Here is a 20,087-nt window from a genome sequence, read left to right as displayed (position 1 = left end):
AAGCGTGATCTGCTAAGTGCAGATGAGGCAAACAGAAACAGCAGACTAGGAATAAGGTTGTTTTGGAGAGGAAGAAAAGTGCTGTTGCAAAAACATCAAAAAATTCACCAGGAACAGCAAAATGTGCTGTACTTATAGGAAACTGTGTATATTTAGAAAGGAAGCAAAATTCTGTTTGGTGCCTATACTACCACCGTTTGATTAATGGCTTTTAGGTGAAAACAATGATAAACAGACCTATCCTTTACTTTAAAAAAAAAAAGTCAGAGTTTCATCCAGAGTAAATGTAGCTGATTTCTAAAGCCTGTGCTACTTTTTTTTTTTTAATCTTTTTTGTTTTGTTTTGTTCAAAAGTATTCAATTCTAACCTTGTCTAGAAAGCAAACCAGATGATTATAGGAGCCTCCTTCATGATCATTTTTTTTTTTCTTGGTTTAGAAAGTTTTAGCCTGCTAAATATGGCTCCAGTTTTATTCTTGAGTAAATGTTATTCTGCTTTTTGTGCCAAAATTTTTGCTTGCTGAACCCTTGTGGATTCAGCTGCTGGGTTCTGAGTGCATACTGGATATATCTTACATTTAATGGTATTTGCTATGGGTGAATGACCTGTAGAAATTCCCTCTTCCCTGGAAACATCCCATCTCTCTTGTTGCCAATGAAACTTTTTGCTTAATATATTAAGTAGAGATTTAGTTGTGAATTGATTTATAGTAAGGTTTCTATGATATTTGGGGTATAACTTTCATCAGGGGGGGTTTTTGTTTTTGTTTGCTTGTTAAATTAAAGGAGTGAATCATGTCCTCAGAAGAAAGTCAGTTGTATTTAGTAACAGTCTTCAACTGTTTTCCTTCTTACTAACCTTTCTTCTTCAGCTTTGAAATCACTGTGAATTCAATAAAACTGAAAATTCTTCTGTATGGCTACTGACCACAGGAAAATGAAAGAGGGCTCTTTGTACTTACTCATAGGCTTAACACTGAAAATGGAAGTCACAATGCTGGGAATGGTATATGTCGGCAGTTAAAAGGATCTTTGTTTTGCATGTTTGATTTTTGTGGTAAAGTTGAATGTAGTTTGTGAATACAATAGACTCTTAATTTGTCAGTTTATACCTTAATAGAGAAAAGAGCTACCAAAAAGAGTTATAAAAAATATTTTTGGAGGGAAAAGAGCCCAATCCCTCTGCTTTATAACTTTTTTGAAATCAGAATTTTGTGTGAATTTGAAAGTGGGAATATGGTTTTTAAGGTGCCCATAATGTTTAAGGGCAAAGAAATAACTTTTTTTTTTAATGCTTAACTCACTCTGAGAGGTAATTAACATCTTTTTCCTTATTTAATACTCATTATAAACCTTAAGAGATAAATGTGTTCATGTATCGTAGATGAGGAAACTCAAGGTTAGAGAGTTTACATAGATTCGTAGTAGGTAGGGAAGTCTGGATTGCTTCCTTTTAAAAGCCATGCTCTTTATTTTATACCACTCTCTCCTCTTCAAGGTCAATAAGCCAGTCATGTCACAAATTTTGTCTTAAGATTTTTTTCCTTTGGGTAAAAAAATTGAAATTTAATGTGTGTATATAACAGCTTTCTCCCACAGCTTTGTTTTTACAGTTATTATTTTAGTTGTAAGCAAGTAAAGGCAGATATTATTGTCCCTCATTTTACAGGTAGAGAGAATAAGGCATAAGGTGACTTGGCGCAGATGATACAGCCTGATGTTGATGGAGTCGGGAACATAAGCAAGTCTTCTGCCTCACCCTCCAAGGCTTATTTTATTAGACAGTATACTGCTAATAAAACATATTTATAAAGTGTGTAACTTATATTGTCACAAATGTAAATCATTCATTCAGTCATAAACACCAAGTGTGTATATGTATATTTCTACATCTTTCATATCCAAAAAAGGTATCCCTTTCTTTTTTTTTATTGTTAATCCTCACCGCAGGATATTTTTTCCTTTTTTTAGAGAGAGAGTAGAAGGAAGGGGGAGAGACAGAGAGAGAGAGAAACATTGATGTGAGAGAGACATTGATTGGTTGCTTTGCGTAATCATCCCGACCTGGGCTGGGGATCGAGCCTGCAGCCAAGGTACATGCCCTTGACCGGAATCAAACCTGAGACTCTTCAGTCCTTGGGCTGATCCTCTACCCACTGAGCCAAACCAGCTAGGGTGGAAAGGTATCCCTTTCAAGGCAACTGTCTCAGGTAAGGAAGAGTATTGACAGTTTTCAGTCAAGAGGACTATCCTTTTCAGTCATGGGAGGAGGAGCTGTTTCTGCTTATAAAACAAATGCAGAGGGATTCCAGGGGTTCAAGATTCTAACCATCTGAGTCCACTCAGGTATCCCCATTTTACATATTAAGGTCCTACTCCTTCCAAAACTGCCTTAACTTTTAAAAGAACCACTTTAAAAGCTCTGTAGCTTTCTTTTCAAGACTTGAACTGGAAGTTAAAAACCCTAAATATGTCATTTTCTTCAGTAGGTTCTCCATTAGAGTCAGAAGCAGCCAGCCCATAGTCCTTGTTGTCATTATTACCACCATAATGGTCAAGCCAAACTGTCACTTGTTCTGCTGAGGCACTTGTTTCAGAAGTATGTAATTATAATTAACTACAAGTGATAATTTAATTAATTATTATGCCTATTATGGCTTGGATCACTAGTATCCCATTTTCCACTGGCAAGGTGCTCAGCAGTACATTGAAGGTCAAGGACATAATTAAGCCAATTCCTGAATCCTGTGTTTCCTGGGACACCTCCATTATCAAGAAAATGAAACCACACTAGGGTATTTCAACAGAGGGGATTTAATGAAGGATTGGTTAAATAGGTGTGGAAGACAAAGAGCACTAAAAGTAAAACTGAAGTAACCTGGATATAATAAGTGCTTCAAGAAGTTACCACTCTTAGATCTAGGGAAGAAGGGATTAACAGAATTTTGAAGCTCAGAGGGAACCCTTGGCGCTTAGGATATGACCTCTGGAGTGCACACTGTCTAGTTACTACTGGTATCTCTGAGGAGATGTCAAGAAGTTGTTATTAGAGTGCTGAAAAAAAGGAGACAAAGCTACAGGGTGGAGCTGAGTGAAATGCATGCACACAGGAAGAAGGAAGTTGTTCCTCTTCTCTTCCTAATTACTTTATCTGATATTCCCTATTCAAAGAATCTGTCAGGAAACAATATGCCAAAGGGAAAGGCAGAGTGGGGCAAAAGTAGGTTTATAGTTGTTCATATGGAAAATAATACAGTAGTTAATAAATAATAATACAAACCATTTTGCATAATCACAACTGTAAACCTACTTTTGCTTCACCCTGTGTATAAATTTGCAGAATCCTAGCTCCAGCATCACAGAATAGATAATAGAATGGTGGATTTGGAGTTAAGAAAACAATTAAGTCAATAAACAGCCTACTAACTTTTGCTGTTTTTCTTGCTTTCCGAGAAGCTGTGACAAAATTTAGAGATGTGAAGTATGGTCATTGCACAGATTCTGTTCATAGATACTTAGGGGCTCACTTTGGATTCCAACAGTGGCGTTCTTTCCTGCTTTGGACGTTTTCTCTGTTCCCATGTCTTCCTTCCAAGATTGCTTTCCTTGAATCGAATAATTGGAAGAAAGGGTAGATTTTTGTCTGTAGATCAGTGATTACTATAGTATCTGAACTCTGCTGAGATCTAACCTAGTCACTTTCAGACTTTTTGGACTATGACCTACAATGAGAAATACTTGTAATCTAAAATACACATATACAAATATGTACCAGAATAAGAGTTTTATGAAGCAATATTTTGTCCTAATTATTAAGTGACACATACTGATCATTTCTATTCTGTTCCATTAATTGCATTACATTGCATTGCATTCCATTCTATTCTTTACGAGACAGATCACCATTTACTAAATCAGTTATGTAATCTATAATTTGGTAAACAATGATTAAAGCAATATTGTGAAGTAAATGTAAATATTTTATCCTGCTTAATTGTATGTACAGTGCTTAACTTGGCATGTTTTGGTCATTCTTTTTATTGTCCCTATTCTGGTTTCCAGCTTATTGTTTTTCCTTAAATTTTGGGAGAGAAGAAAGATGTTTTAGGCTGAGCTTGTTCTGGTGGTGATGGAAGATATATATAAAATATGTTTCAATGGAAGCATTACATATGTTCCTTTGATTTCCACTTTTCCCAGTGAGGGAAATAAGTGACAATATATGATAAATTAAGTCAGAGAAAACCAAATTCTTTAATTGTTATTCTCTACTCATTATTTATCAAATATTTGAGTACCTTCTTTATATAAAATCTTGAGCTCAGGGCAAAGAATACGGCCATTAAAAACATGTCAGCCTTGTTGTGGTGGAACTTACATTCTAGTGGGGACTTAAATGTCAAATGATTAGTTATACAACTAAATATATAGTTATTGATAGTGGTGAGGAATTTGAACCAGTCTGAGATAGTGACTTATGTTCTGAGTTGATAAACATTCAGTCTGAGATATGAAGGATAATATAATTAGCTAGAAAAAAACATGGAATTTGAGGATGGGATGGGAAGGAAAGAATAGTCCTAGAAGGAATACTGTATGTTCCCCCATGAAATAGGATCAAAGTGAGACAGAAGTGAAAGGCTGTTGTGGCTATATTAGCATAGAGAGATAGAGATAGCATAACACAAGATGGACTGAGAAGATAGATAAATTCAGATCATAGAGGATCTTGTATGCCACTTTATTTGTATGAAGAACAGAGGGGAGTATGGAAGAAAATAATATGAAGACATTTCTGTCTTTAATTTCAGTCTAGTGGTGGTATGGAGTGAAATGCAGGGGAGATTAGTTAGGGCACTTTTGCGTTGGTCCATATAAAAAAGTGATTGTGGCTTAGAGTACGGTGACAGCTTCTGAGGGGAAAGGTGAATGACTTATTTAAGAGATATTTGGAGGGTGACTTGGAAAGGGCTGATTAGATGTGAAAGTTGAGAAGAAGGGGTCAAAGATAGTGCCAGAGGTTTCTGGCTGTGGGAGCTGATATGAGTAATACTGGAGAAGGATCAGGCTTGGGGAAACATTAATGCTTTACAACTTTGAATATACAGTACTGAGTTTGAGATCTTACTAGATACCAGGCATTGTGCTAAACTTGTCATACACGCTATCTGATTTAATCCTTACAAATATAATTATTTTTATTAGAACCAAGATTTCATTTTTAAAGAAGGGAAATATTTGAACATATTTAAATGTTTTTGAGAAGAATCCAAGGGGAGATGTTGAAGAACTGGAAAGGAAGGGATAATAATCCTTAATGTAAAGCTAATGAGAAGATGGTTTTAGATTTTGCAGATAGAACAATGTCTTCTCTATTTTATAAGAAGAGATAAAGGGTGTACATACATGGGTTAGTTTATGTATTTGATGTCAAAAAGGTAAGGGAATTTTCTCTTGATGGCATGTTTTCTCTGCAAAGTAGGAAAAAAAAAAATCACCTTTTAAGACTGAGGAATGAGCCCTAGCCATTTTTCTCAGCGGTTAGAGCGTCAACCTGCGTACTGAAGGGTCTCGGGTTTGATTCTAGCCAAGGGCATGTACCTCGGTTGCAGGCTCAGGGTGGGTGCAGGAGGCAACCAATCAATGTGTCTCACATCAATGTTTCTCTCTCTCTGTCCCTTCCACTCTCTGAAAAGCAATGGAGGAAAATATCCTCAGGTGAGGATTAAAAAATAAAAAGTAAATAAAATAAAAAAGAGTGAGATGGGGAGAATGGAAGTTTAAGGAAGGTGAAGTTTCAAAATAGTGTTTGTGAAAAGTAGAAGTAATGAATCAAATAATGATTTATTATTTGAGAATGAGTAAAGAAGATACAGAGTTTAAAATGACGTTTCACCAACATCATAACATAAGGCAAAAGTCTAATTAAATGCTAAATGATATGTATGCTACTGCTGAGAGACATAAAAAACGCACAAGGATGGGACAGAGAATAATATGGCCTTTAGTCATTTGGAAAGATTTTGTGGAAGAAGTAGAACTTAAGGTTAGGCCTTGATGCCTAGGTAGGTAAATTTGGTGGGAAGAACAACACAAACCAAGTATGGAGCAGGTCCTTAGTAGTAATCTGTATTGATTTGGTTGATGACAATCCTTCTTTTATGTCCATATTTTAGTGACTATGGAGGTGAAACTGTACCACGACCTGTATTTGATCCAGCAAGCCACCCCGCTCCAGCTCCAGCTCCAGCTCCAGCTCCCTCTTCCTCTTCCGCATTTCGACCTGTGATGCCATCTAGGCAAATTGTAGAAAGGCAACCTCGGATGCTGGACTTCAGGGTTGAGTACAGAGACAGGAATGTTGATGTGGTGCTTGAAGACAGCTGTACTGTTGGTAAGGTTTTTCCTACCATAAAGCTTTCATAAATAAACAGTTCATTAGGTAAACATTCAGTTTGTATTTTTCTTCTTTTGAGTTGACTGCCAACAAGAAGAGGGGAAAAGCAAATTGAAACTATTTTCTCATACAGATTATTGTGCTGTATTTTTAAATACTGTGTTCAGGTTGAGGTAAGTTTGAGAATACTTTTTTTTGTTCCACATATGTGGAATGGTATATGATGTTGTTTTAGCACAGATGCCAATCAAACTTCTAGGAGCTTTAAAAATGCCATACTTATTAGGTACACTGCATATCGGACTTGAGAGCTGAAGCTCACTTACTTTTCATACTATGAGAGAAGAAATAAGGCGTGTTTTTATCACTGCTTTTCCCTGCCAGCTGGATAAATGCTTCAGTACTATTCTTTCAAAGGAAACTCAAAGTGTATGCCTGCCATTTGTAGAGAAGCTATGTTGAGCTCATGTTTGGTTCAGATTATTTGAACCATGTTTGTTGTAGAACCAGAAATTGTATTAATTTCTATTTTAATGTAGTTTTGCCTTAAATCTAAATACTGGATATTTCTGAACTTTTGTCTTTGTTCCTTTTTGAGGAGATTCTTTCCTAATTTTATTAATTTATTACAGAGAAAAGCAAGGCTATTAAAAGAATCATCATTCCCAAACACTAGTCAGATTGTTATTCCCTTACTTAAAGCCACTTAGAAACTTTCCATTGTTTTTAGGATAAAATTCCAATCATTTAACATGGCTGTAAGTCCCTGCTACATTTCTAATTTTCATCTATTACCACTCTCATCGTTCATCATGCCTAAGTTGTAATGGACTTCTTCAGTTTTTTTGAATAGGTTCAGGACCTATATACTTACTCCTCCTTCTGCCTGGATTCCTTATTCCTCTCCTACTCCAACCATTTCACCCCATGCCCACCCTGTACTCCCAAATATTCTCCTGTACATTCCCTTTTTTAAAAAACTGTGGTTAAAAAAACATATAATATGAAATCTAAGCTCTTAACAAAATTTTTAAGTGTATAGTATAGTTTTGTTAACTACATGCACATTGTTGTACAGCCGATCTGTACAACTTTTTCATCTTGAGTAACTGAAACATTGTATCCACTGAACAGCAACTTTCCATTTTCCCCTTTGGCCAACCTCTGGCAACCGTCATTCTACTTTCTGCTTTTATAAGTTTGATTACTTTAAATGCCTCATATAAGTGGAATCATACAGTATTTGTCCTTCTGTGTCTGGTTTATTTCTCTTAGTATGATATCCTCAAGTTTTATATATTGTAGTATATTATGGGATTTTCTCCTTTTTTAAGGCTGAATGATATTCTGTTGTGTGTATGTCACATTTTCTTTATCCATTCATCTGTTGAAGGACAGTTAGGTTGTTTCTATCTCTTGGCTATTGTGAATAATGCTGTAGTGAACATGGAACTGCAGAACTCTTTTGAGACCCTGCTTTCCATTATTTTGGATAAATACCCAGAAGTGGGATTGCTGGCTCATGTCAATTCTGTTTTTAATTTTTTTAAGCACTTCCGTACTCTTTTTCCTTAGTGGCTGCTTCATTTTGCATTCCCACCAATAGTGCATAGGGGTTCCAACTTATCATCCTTGCAAACACTTGTTTTCCGGTTTTTAGTTTTTGTTGTTGTTTTTGTTTTGTTTTTAGACCCCGGAGTTCTCAGTAGGAAACCCCTCAGCTGAGATATCCCTCTGGACCTTCAGCTGCTGCCTATGGGAGCCTGGCCAGCCCTCTCTCACCTCTGCACTTCCTACCAGTCTCTATGTCGTCTCCACTTTAGGTCCTTGGTTATGAGGGTCCTCTCTAGCTAGTCTTCAGTTGATTATTCAGGATGTTTTTTCTATATTTTAGTTGTAATTCCAGTTTGGTCCTGGGAGAGTGTCAGTGCAGCTTCCACTTAATCCACCGCCATCTTGGAATCTTATTTTGTTTTTAAATATAATGGCCATTTTCAGAGGTAGAAGATGATATCTCATTTTGGTTTCAGTTTGCATTTTCATGATGATTGCTATTGTTGAACATTTTTTATTTACCTGTTGGTCATTTGTATGTATTCTTTGGAAAAATGTCTATTCAGGTCCTTTGCCCATTTTTAAATCGGGTTGTTTACTTTTTTGCTATTGAACTGTAGGAGTTTTTTATATGTTTTGGATATTAATTCCTATCACATATATGATTTGCATATATTTTCTCCTGTTCTGTATGTTGCCTTTTTCATTCTGTTGATTGCTTCCTTTGCTTTACAGATTTTTAGTAGTCCCACTTGTCTATTTTTACTTTTGTTGTTTATGCTTCTGGTGTCAAATCTAAGACATCGTTTCCAAGACCAATGCTGTGGAGCTTTTTCTGGGAATTTTGTTTCAGGTCTTACATTTATATCTTTAATCCATTTTGAGTTAATTTTTGTGTATAGTGTAAGCTAAAGGTCCAACTTCATTCTATTGCATGTAGATACACAGTTTTCTCTGCATGATTTGTTAAAAGAAATGATCCTTTCCTCATTGTGTAGACTTGGCATCTTTGTCAAAGATCATTTGACCTATATGTGTGGGTTCATTTCTGTGCTCTGTATTCCATTCCATTGGTTTATGTGCCTATCTTTATGCCAGTACCATACTGTTTTGATTACTTTGTAACATGTTTTGGAAGTCAGGAAATGTGAGGCCTCCAGCTTCATTCTTTTTTCTCAAAGATTGTTTTGACTATTCAGGGTCCTTTGTGGTTCCATATGAAATTTAGTGCTTTTTTTCCTATTTTTGCAAAAAATGCCATTGGGATTTGATGGAGATCTCATTGAATCTTAGGTCACTTCGGGTAGTATGGATATGATAACAGTATTGAGTCTGAATCCATGAACATGTGATAATCTTTCCATTTATTTATTTCTTCTTTAATTTCTTTCAGCAGTGTTTTTGGAGTTTTCATTGTGCAAGTCTTTTGACTCCTTGGTTAAGTTTATTTCTATTATTTTATTCTTCTTGATGCCATTATACATAGGATTCTTTTCTTAGTTTCCTTTTTGTATTATTTGTTGTTTGTGTATAGAAACATAACTAATTTTGTATGTTAATTTTGTATCCTGCAACTTTGCCAAATTTGTTTATTAGTTCTAATAGGTTGTTGTTGTTGTTTGTTTTTGTGGACTCTTTAGTTTTATATGTATAAGATTATATCATCTGCGAACAGAGATAGTTTTATAAAGTTATAATAATTTATTTTAACTCAGTAACTTCAATTATTTATATACAAAACTCTAGTTTCATACTCCCAGCCCCTTTTTTATTGCAGCCACAAGTTACAACTCTTTATATTTTGTATCCATTGACATATTTTTTAGCTATATTTATTTTTATACATTTGTCTTTTAACTTCTATACCAAATTAAGTGATTTAAACACCACCATTACAGTATTTTGTATTCGCCTATAGGATTTGGAAGTTGTTTATATATTTACCTTTATCAGCCTACTTAATACTCCTGTGTTGCTGTCTGGTGTTCTTTTGTTGCAATTTGAAATACTTACAAGGATTTCTTATAAGGCAGGCATAGCGTTGCATCTTGAAGTACTTAAAAGCATTTCTTATAAGGCAGGTCTAGTGTTGATGCATTCTCTCAGCTTTTGTTTATTTGGTAAAGTCTTTATTTCTCCTTAATGTTAAAGGACAGTTTTCCTAGACATAGTATTCTTGTTTCACATTTTTCTGTCTTTCAGCATTTTGAATATCTCATCCTACTGCTTTGTGGTCTTCAAGGTTTCTGCTGAGAGATCTGTTGATAGTCTTGTGGAGGCTTCCTGTATGTGATAAACTCTTCTGTTGCTGCTTTCAAATTTCTTTTTGTCCTTTAATTTGACAATTTGATTTTAAAGTGTTTTGGTGTGGACTTCTTAGGGCTCATCCTTTTGAAATCTTTTGTGTTTCATGAAACTGTATGTCTGTTTTCTTTCTCAGATTTGGGAAGTGTTGGTCCATTATTTCTTCAAATAAGTTTTCTGCCCCTTTCTTTCTTTTCTCTTCTGCGACTCCGATAATGCACATATCAGCTCTTTAATGGTGTCCCGTTAAGTCCTTTAGGCTTTCTTCACTCTTTTTCACGCTTCTTTCTTTTTTCTCCTCTGAATGGATAATTTCAAATGACATGTCTTCAAGTTTACAGATTCTGTATTCTAGTTGATCAGTTCTGTTGTTGAACCCCTTTAGAGAAATATTCAATTAAATTATTGTAATCTTTAGCTCTAAAATTTTTGTTTGGTTCTTTTTTTATAGTTTATATCTCTTTGTTGATATTTAAAATGAATTTTGTATTTTCAAAATCACCAAAACCCATCTACTGATATTTGAAAATTTTTTTTTTAACCTTTTCACTAGTATTTAGTCAGAATCGACCATGCTTATTGCACATATGGATTTTCAGTAATATTACTAATACATCCTTGGTGTATTAGGAGACTCCTTAGTAGGAAGTTACTAGGCCTTTACCTTATTAGCTTTGTGATGAATATTTTATTATCATGAGGCAAATAACTCAAATATCACACTTTTTCTTTTTAAATCTTAAAATTATCTCAGATTTTTATCGTTTTAAACAAACTGGAATGCAGTCTTATATTAAATACATTTTAACTGCTATTATGTTGCATGTGGCTGAGCTGTTAATGGTGTTTCATTTCAAAGTGACCTGTGTTTTTTTTGTTTGCATATGGTGGAAGTTCATGAATATTTTAATAATTTGAACTGCTTTTTTATTGGTTTACTCAGTTTTAGTGAAATGCCCTACTCATTTCAAGGGCTGTGATCAGAAACACTGGCTTCAATGGATTATATATGTTAACATTGTATTTTAATTCTATCTGAAATTGGAGAACATGACTCTGGTACTATTTTAATGCATATTGGCTTTGTAATTCACTGTAAAAACCCAAGTATGGTAGAGTAGAAGCATATATTATAAATGAAATTTGAATCAAAATGAATTATAAATCAGATATTGTTATTATATACTCTGCACCTTCTCCTGCTTCTCCTGTTTCAAACTTTTTATTTGTTCTGGATTATATTCTCTTATTATAATTACATGCCAATCAGAGAATCATGTCATATACCTTCTTTGTTTGTTGATGTGCATCACCACGGAAGGTCTACTCAGGGATATTTGGGACTTGATGGAAATTTTTTCTTTTACTCCTTTTATTGCATTTGATTAAGATCTGTGGTTTTTATCACAGTATCACTTGAATCTCCTTTATTTTGAACCTCTCTGTTATAGTTCATGAATTAATTTCATTCATAATTATTAAAATAACTCCTGTTTAATCTTCATTTTTTTCAGTTCTTTGTCCTTGTATTTTACATAATTGCCCTATAGTGATCTTTCTAGAGTATAAATCTCCTTATATATCTTTCATTGGTTCTCTGTTTCCTATATTCTATTTTATTTGCCTTTTCCTGTTTTAGTTTTCTAGAAAACTAATAGTCATCTTTGAATATTTCATGTAAATATTTCCCCTTCTGAAGCCTTTCTTCACCTCCATGGACATAGTTAAGTTGATTCATCTCCTCTGATTCCATAAAAAGTCATGTAGACTTTTAAAATGGATTTTGCCCGGCCAGGCTTTGCTCAGTGGTTGAGCAGAGACCTAGGATCCAGGAGACCGAGGTCAGGGCACATGCCCGGGTTACGAACTTGATATCCCCAGTAGGGGACATGCAGGAGGCAGCTGATCAATGACTCTCTCATCATTGATGTTTCTATCTGTCTCTCTCCCTCTCCCTTCCTGTCTCTGAAATCAATAAAGATATATTTTAAAATAATAATAATAATAAAATAAAATGAATTTTAAGACATCCTACCCCCCCAAGGGTGATCTTTTTATTTTTATTTATTGTGTTGTATTTTTGGCAAAGAAGAAAAACAAATATTACTTTATTTTTGAGTCAAATATAAAAGCCTGAATACTTTCCATAAGAAAATAATTCAATATAAGCTGTACAATGACTGCAAACAGGAAATTTGCCACATAGCAGTTTGCATTTATGCCTGGCTCTCCTTATCTCCTTATGACAAGATATATAGATGTCAGATCTATTGACCTCTTCCATGAGTTTTTCAATGCTGTGCTATTTGAGTTTTTAGGAATTTAGATAGACAGGAACCAGATATTACAGTACTATCAGAGATTATAAAATAAATTTAAATTAAAAAGAAAGAATGTTTGGGCACCAAGCAGTACCTGTTGAGAAAATAAATGGCTCAATAAATGAGCATATGTATGTATTTACATGTATATTAATTCATCTACCATAGGAAATTTAAAAAATACACTCATAGTTTATGTGACCTGTAATATAATTGTTAGTTTATAAATATAGATCATCGTACTGTTAATTAAGGAACTGGATAAATACTAATTTTTCTGTGTATGTATAAATATAAAAATGCAGAGATGCTAAATAAGATAGTCCAGTTTTCCATGTTGTTGGAAAGACTAGGAAGACAAAGTATAAAAGCAAGCCTAAAGACAGCCAAGAACTATATCAGAGTGACACCTAGTGGCAATTGTATTGGTCTGTTAATGTTTTTAGTGTCCTGTTTGTTAACTACAGTTTCATTTTATTACAGAATTCTTCTGTTGGTTTTTTTTAATCTTGAATAAATTTTAAAAATTATTTTAAATCATTGGTTCATCTATGAAATGACTAGTGTGATATTGAGGGTAGGAATTATTGTGTATTTTAACTATAAGATCTAGCAATGGATTTGATTTAATCTAGCAAACGTATTTGTCCGATAGTTAGTTGAATCAGTGCTGTCTCTAAACCTACTTTTGCTGGGTTTATTCAGCACAACCTTAGTTCCATTTCTGGACTATAGCAGAAAAATAAGTCTGTTATTAGTTGAACCATTTGCCTTATTTTTTTTTCTTCTGTTTTTAATCTGATTTCTGAATACTACCTTTATTATATTGTGTACCATTTTAGTTTAAAAGAATCATCTTGAGTATGGAAATAGTTAAGACATTTCATTTAGCAAGTGTATTTTGAGCTTGAAAAAGTAGTTCAGGATATTTCAAATGAAATTTTGTCTTGAATCTGTAAACTTAGTTTCTGGTTTTGATTCTGCAATTCAGATTATGTAATTCTTGGCACATGCCTTAAACTTCCTGTGCCTTAGGCAGCCCTTTATGAATAGTAAGTGCTATATAAGTAGTTGGTTTTTGTTATTAGTACATGTGAAAAGAAGGAAAGAGTAGCAATCTTATTTACTTTGTATAGATGTTGGGAGTATGAAAAGACAAGCATAGCTTGTTTTTTGGGGAGGAAAGACAGCAAATGTTGTGCATTAGTAACGTTGTTCTTTGGTCCATTTACAAGTATCTGTTGCTTCTATGCCAACAATTATGTACTCCCCAAATTACATATAAAATCATTTTAAAATCTAAGCATCTCAAACTGTGATCTTAATGTGTATAGTTTATTTTTATTTATATGTTAGAACTGTTTCTTTAAAATGTTTCATTTTAAAATATGTACTTGGAGTAAAAAAATTTTTTAATAGAGAAATATATAAAGAACAAAATGAGTATTTCCCCCTTTCCTCATTCTTAATTCCCTGCTATTATCAGTTTTGTTTATAGTTTAAGATTGCTGTTTTATAGAAAGCCTTTAAACTTCACTTTGTTTAAAGCTATTGTTCTCTCAACTACTTTTATCCCTCAGGTCACCTTTGTTGTCTTATCTTTAAAGCAAGGCAATGAAGATCAGAACCTAGACTAATGTTTTTTAACATCTTTCCGCCATTTATCTTTCAGTTTCCTCTTTCTTTGATACTTCCCCATAATTTTTGATTCTTACTTTGAAAGATTCTAAAATAGCCTTTTCTTTTTTAAAAGGAATAAACATATATAGCAATGGCTATAATAGTAAATAGCACGTTACGTTCCCAAGGTCTTATATTTAGCAATTACTGCTGAAAATTAGGAAGTAAATTCCAAAGATTTTTGTAAAATCAGAATAGGTCATTTCATTATAGATGTTTGTTTATTACTTTGGGCTTAAAATTATGCTAAGTTCTTGGGGTATACATAAGTAAGACAGTTCTTATCTCAGGACTCCATGGTCTATATTTATTTAGGAGGTGGGAGAAATATGTGGAAATAAAGGGCATTTATCTGTTCATTCACTCATTCATTCATTTATTCACACACACACACACACACACACACACACACACACACACACACACACTATTTGCTATACACTAACCACTGTACTCACTGTTCCTATACAATTCACAGTTCCTATACAACTCTTACAACAACTGTGAGACAGACATTATTATTCCTGTTTCAAAGATGAATAAACAGAGTTTCTGAACCACAAATTCAGCCTGACTGGGGCCGGGGATCCAGCCTGCAACCGAGGTACATGTCCTTGGCTGAAATTTAACTCGAGACCCTTCAGTCCGTGGGCCGATGCTCTAATTATTGAGCCAAACCGGCTAGGGCAGCAAACTTGCTATAAGTAGAAGCAGGACACTCTAAAACGGATGGGGAATTTCCACCCCGTGGGCCACATACAGCCCACAAAATCATTTCCTCTTGTCCTGCCAAGGCAACTGCAGGCGGGACTCATAATTCAGTAAATCTAGGAGCTTTCTTCATAGCTAATTTTTAAATTGATAATTTTGTATGGCCCTTGGCAGAAAAAAGGTTCCCTACCCCTGCTCTAAAATAATGATAAAAATGTAGTATAATAAATCATAAGTAACAGTCATTTATTATCATTATCAACTATTATTTACTGTATATAATTATATGTGATACACTTTTATATGACTAGCAGTGCAGTAGGTTTGTTTACACCATTGTCACCACAAGGGTGATGTTATGTGTGACGTTATGATGGCTACATCGTCAGTAGGTGATAGGAATTTTTCAGCTTCATTATAATATTATGGGACCATCATAGTATTTGCAGTTCATTGTTGACTGCTATGTTGTTCCGTGGAGCATGGCTGTATTTATGATTTTTAAATAATTACAGGTGTTACCTTAATGTTATTTTTTGTTAAATTTGTGTATTTGAGCAGCAAGATATGCAGGGGCTGCATCTTTGAATCTGTGAGATTAGAATGTTATAGAGGGAAAAACAATGGAGCATTGCCTTGTAGTTTTTGCCATTAAGTCACTACTCATTCTTGGGTTAATCATATCCCAAAGGGGTGTTAAACAGCCTCTGAGATGGGTTCTTTCTAGCCCTGAAAATCTAATGTTCCTCCTCTGATACAAAATCTTAATCTGATTTTTTTCTCAAAAGAATAGCTTTCATATTTGAAACAAGAATTTGTAGGGGCTGCTGGCTTATGATGTTTAAAATGAGGAAATGAATAGAGGCAGTAAAAGATTTCTGAAAGGACAAAAATTTTAATGGAATGAAGGGGGAGGAAATTTGTTTTTGAGAATTGTGCTTGAGAAAAATCCACATGACATTTTTTTGTACATTTGTTTCTTGTAAGTGGCAGGTTTGATTTCCTTATTGTGTCTACTGAGGTAGGCTGTCTCATTTTTCTGTTAAGGGCAGTTTTAACCTTTCGGTGTCACCTTGTGTTGACATTTTTTAAATTAAAAAAAAAATGGTAATAGGTGGCATTAATATGAAATGTGTTCTTAGTTGTTTGTTTGTTTTTTTTAAAAAAGTTAATGTGGAATTTGAGGCCCAGAGGGGACCTGTAACTTGCCTTCAGTAATAGTCATGTAGTGATGGAACTGTCATAAGGCTCTCATCCTAGTGATCATAACATTGCAACAGTGCGCTGTGTTCTGCTTGGAAATTATTAGTACACCCCCAGTATAGAATTTTTCTTTTACACCTCCGTGTTTGTTTTCTACAAATTATAAAGGTTTAGTACTATAAGTTTAAATCATGAATTTCTTCCAAATGATTTTAAAAGAAGGTAGTAAATTCTATAGACAATGTATTTATTAAAACTATTAAATCTGAAGGAAAATAAAAATGACTATATAAAATTATTTTTCCTCAGGCATTTAAATGACAGATAAAGAATTTGTAAATCTGTTTTCAATTTATTGGAGTGTAGCAGACTAAACAGAATGACCTTTTGCCAATTAGTTCTCTATTGGGCGGGCCAAAATCTGTTTATAGTAATTGCTGACTAAGATTTGAGGTAGGCTTTCTTTCTTTTTTTCTTTTCTTTTTTCAGTTTTCTCATCACTAAAAACTGAAAGTTCTTGAGAAAGGTTGCTGTTAAAAAAAAAAAAAAAGCAAGACATTTATTATATTCAGCAACATTTGGAATATCCATATTGATCTATAAAATAAATTGTTATATGTAATAATTTAGGGTTCATGTGAATATAAAACCACATGAATGTAAAATATCTATCATAATTTCCAATGTAAAGGTAAGCATTACTGTGTAAAATAGAATCAATGTGCCTAATAATGGTCTCATATGCTTTTATGAGCTACATCTTTGACAGGTTCGTTTTTCTGAACTATTCAAACCAGGGAAAAGATTGCGATTTTTATCTGTAATATAACTTTGTATGAGAAATGAAAAATTATGAGTTTCTGTTTCTGCGCTCAAGAGGAGTAACTGGCATGCTACCTGCTAAAGCACCTAGAAAACTTGGCAGAATATCTGAAACAATTGTGTTGAGGTATTGGATAACAGGAAGTGCAGTGGGCCTGTCATCCCTGAGGAAAGGGAAATAAAGACGTAAACTCTGGCTGCCTCTGATTTCTGCCTGGAGGGAATTTCTAGACCACCTTACAGGGATAGGGAACCCAAGCAGAGCCTAACAGTTTTTCTAAGTTGAAAAAAAGAATTGGAGATCCATGAGGCTGAAATTACTAGACTGTAAAGGGTGGAGAAATAGAGAAAAGAGAGCTACACAGAGGAAAAACTACAGAAATCTGGACTGTACTCACTTCAAATCTTTGACTGAATAGTAAACTGCACATCATGGGTAAGCCAAACAATTTTTTGAGCTCATAGGAGACTATTAAATTTCTTTTACCCAGAGGAAAGAGATTCTGTTGCATATGTGGGACAATTAATAGAGATTCCAGAGAAATATTTTTCATATTAGTAATTAATTTTCAAAAATAAAAAGTACTGAGTAAAAGGGCATTGTTTTACATTTTTCCAATTCTTCAATCTCTATGTAGAAGACTGCTGGATTGTTATATCTACTTCTCCATTCTTTCTGTTGCAGTGTGTTACTTCTGTTGAAATATTTTAAGAAATTGCCGCCACAAACAGGTATATAATTGGAGAAGGGAGGAGTATTTTAATAGCCCTTTCAGATAATATTCTTATAGTCTTACTTGATACTATTATTTGATGGTGAACCAAAACTTGGCAAGTGCTAGTTTGTTAAAGGTTAGTTGCAATGTAAAATCTGAAAGCACATCAGTGAAAATTTAGCATTCTTTTATTTTAAAATCCATTCTTTTAAAATTCTTTAAGTGCATGATTTTGTAATATCATGAAGTAGTCATTTGGAAAACATTAGTTCACTTTGTCATAAATATCAACCAAATGTTGACACATTACATTGTATAATATCAATAGATCACATTGCTGATATCATCACTGATCTCACAGAAAAATATTTTAAGTTTTGGGAAGCTATCAGGCTTATAGTGGCATATACATTTTTAATTTAGATTTTAGTTTGAAGACAAATTCTGTTATTGACAAAAATGTCACTTATTTTCCTTGGATTGACAGGCTTACTTTGTTTATTTTTAAGGAAATACCAAGTCTGAAAAATATAGTGTGCAGTCATTTGTTCAAGTGAAAATGGTGGTTGGTGAAAAATACAGTTTATCTCAATGCAAACACATGCTTTTCCTCAAACTTCCATTGTACTTTAGTATGAAGCAGAAATTCTTTATGGGTGTTTCCCATTTCACCACACACAATATTAAAAGCATCAAGATTTGATTAATAATTTTTGTTATTGCATGGCTTTTTAAAAATAATGCAAGTATTTGGTGGTGAAGAATACAATGCAGTGTAGTAGTTCAGCTTATCACCAGTACTTTGATTTGTGGTAAAGTACCAGCAGTTTATTTTAATTTTTTAATTTTTTATTGATTTCAGAGAGAGGAAGGGAGTGGGGGAGAGAGAGATAGAAACATCAATGATGAGAGAGTCATTGATCAGCCGCCTCCTGCACACCCTCTGCTGGGGATGGAGCCCGAAACCCAGGCGTGTGGCCTGACCGGGAATCAAACCCCAATCTCCTGGATTGTAGTTTGATGCTCATCCTCTGAGCCACGCCATTTGGGCAGTACTAGCAGTTTTACTTAGCATTAATTTTTTATAGTCAGTTTCAAGGAATCCCAGGAATCTATAAAGTATACTTTTGAGAATTGCTGCTCTAATTCCACCCCCAAAAAATGTTGTAAAGAAGTCTCAAAAGACCTGATAGGCATGATATTTAAGGGCCCATTAAAATAAACTTTTATACTCTTTAAAGGCAAACCACTAAATTCAGGCACTCATTAATGTACTTTTCATAAAGCCTGGAATTCAGTCAAAAACTAGTAGACTTAAGAAGTAGCAAAATTGTGAGCCATAAACTGAAGAAAACTTAGAAATTAGAAATACATCTGTAAATGGAAAAAATAATGAAATTAGCAGCGGAAGACTTAAAAACAGCTTTTATAAATATGCTTATACATTTAAAGGAAATCAAGAAATTAATGGAGAAAGAAATGAAAAATATTAAAAAAATAGCCAAATGAAAATTCTAGAGCTAAAATATAAGATTTGCAATAAAAAATTTACATAAAAGGATTTAACAGATTATATGCTGTTGAAGAAAAGATCACTGAATTTGAAGACATAGCACTAAAAACAATGCAGAGTGAAGTAATAATAACAGAAATACAGGGGAGTGTGAGAAGAATAGAGCCTGAGTGACCTGTGGGGAAATATAAAGTGGTCTAATGTATGTGTGATTAGAGTGTCCCGGAAATGGGGGCTTTTCGAAGGGGGGATTTTAAAGAAATAATAGCACAAAATTACCCAAATTTTATGAAAACTATAAACTCACAGATTTAAGAAGCTTATTAGTAACTCCAAGCAGGAGTAACTCAAAGGAAACTATGTCATAAAATTGCTGAAAGTCAGGAGTACAAAAAGTTTTAAAGGAGCACCAACCAGGTAAGGAAACAGAAACACACTCCATATAGGGAAAGAGACATTGAAAAATAATGACTGCTGACTTCTCTGAAGCAGTGCCAGCCAGGAGACAATTTGGTGATTTTTTCAGTGCTGAAGGAATAAAATGCCAACATGGAACGCTACACCTAACAAAAATATCTTTCAGAAATGAAGACTAAATAAAGATACTTTTCACACAAATAAAAACTATGAGAAATGTTAAAGGAAGTTTCTCAGACTGGAAAGAAATTATACCAGCTGGAAAATTAGATTAACACAAATAAATGAAGAGCGCCAGAAATGTTAAATTATATGAAAATGTTTCTGTCCTATTTTTAATTTCTTTCAAAGATAATTGAGTACTCACTTTGGCAGCACATATGCTAAAATTAGAACAATACAGATATGATTAGCATACCCCTTTTGCAAGGATGACATGCATATTCATG

General features: G+C 34.0%; 1 protein-coding gene across 1 annotated transcript in view; it reads left to right on the top strand.

The window, feature by feature from the left end:
• The window catches only part of FAF1 (Fas associated factor 1), a 272,216-nt gene that overhangs the window by 54,817 nt on the left and 197,312 nt on the right, over positions 1-20,087 (top strand). Inside the window, exon 4 of the mRNA XM_081143762.1 lies at positions 6,177-6,394. Within this exon, the coding sequence (XP_080999888.1) occupies positions 6,177-6,394 (218 nt within the window). The remainder of the gene's footprint in view (positions 1-6,176; positions 6,395-20,087) is intronic.

This window comes from Miniopterus schreibersii (genome assembly GCF_964146895.1).
Source record: "Miniopterus schreibersii genome assembly, chromosome: 8".
Lineage (NCBI taxonomy): Eukaryota > Metazoa > Chordata > Mammalia > Chiroptera > Miniopteridae > Miniopterus > Miniopterus schreibersii.
Note: the sequence above shows the minus strand (reverse complement) of the source record. Positions and strands in the feature narration are given on the sequence as shown.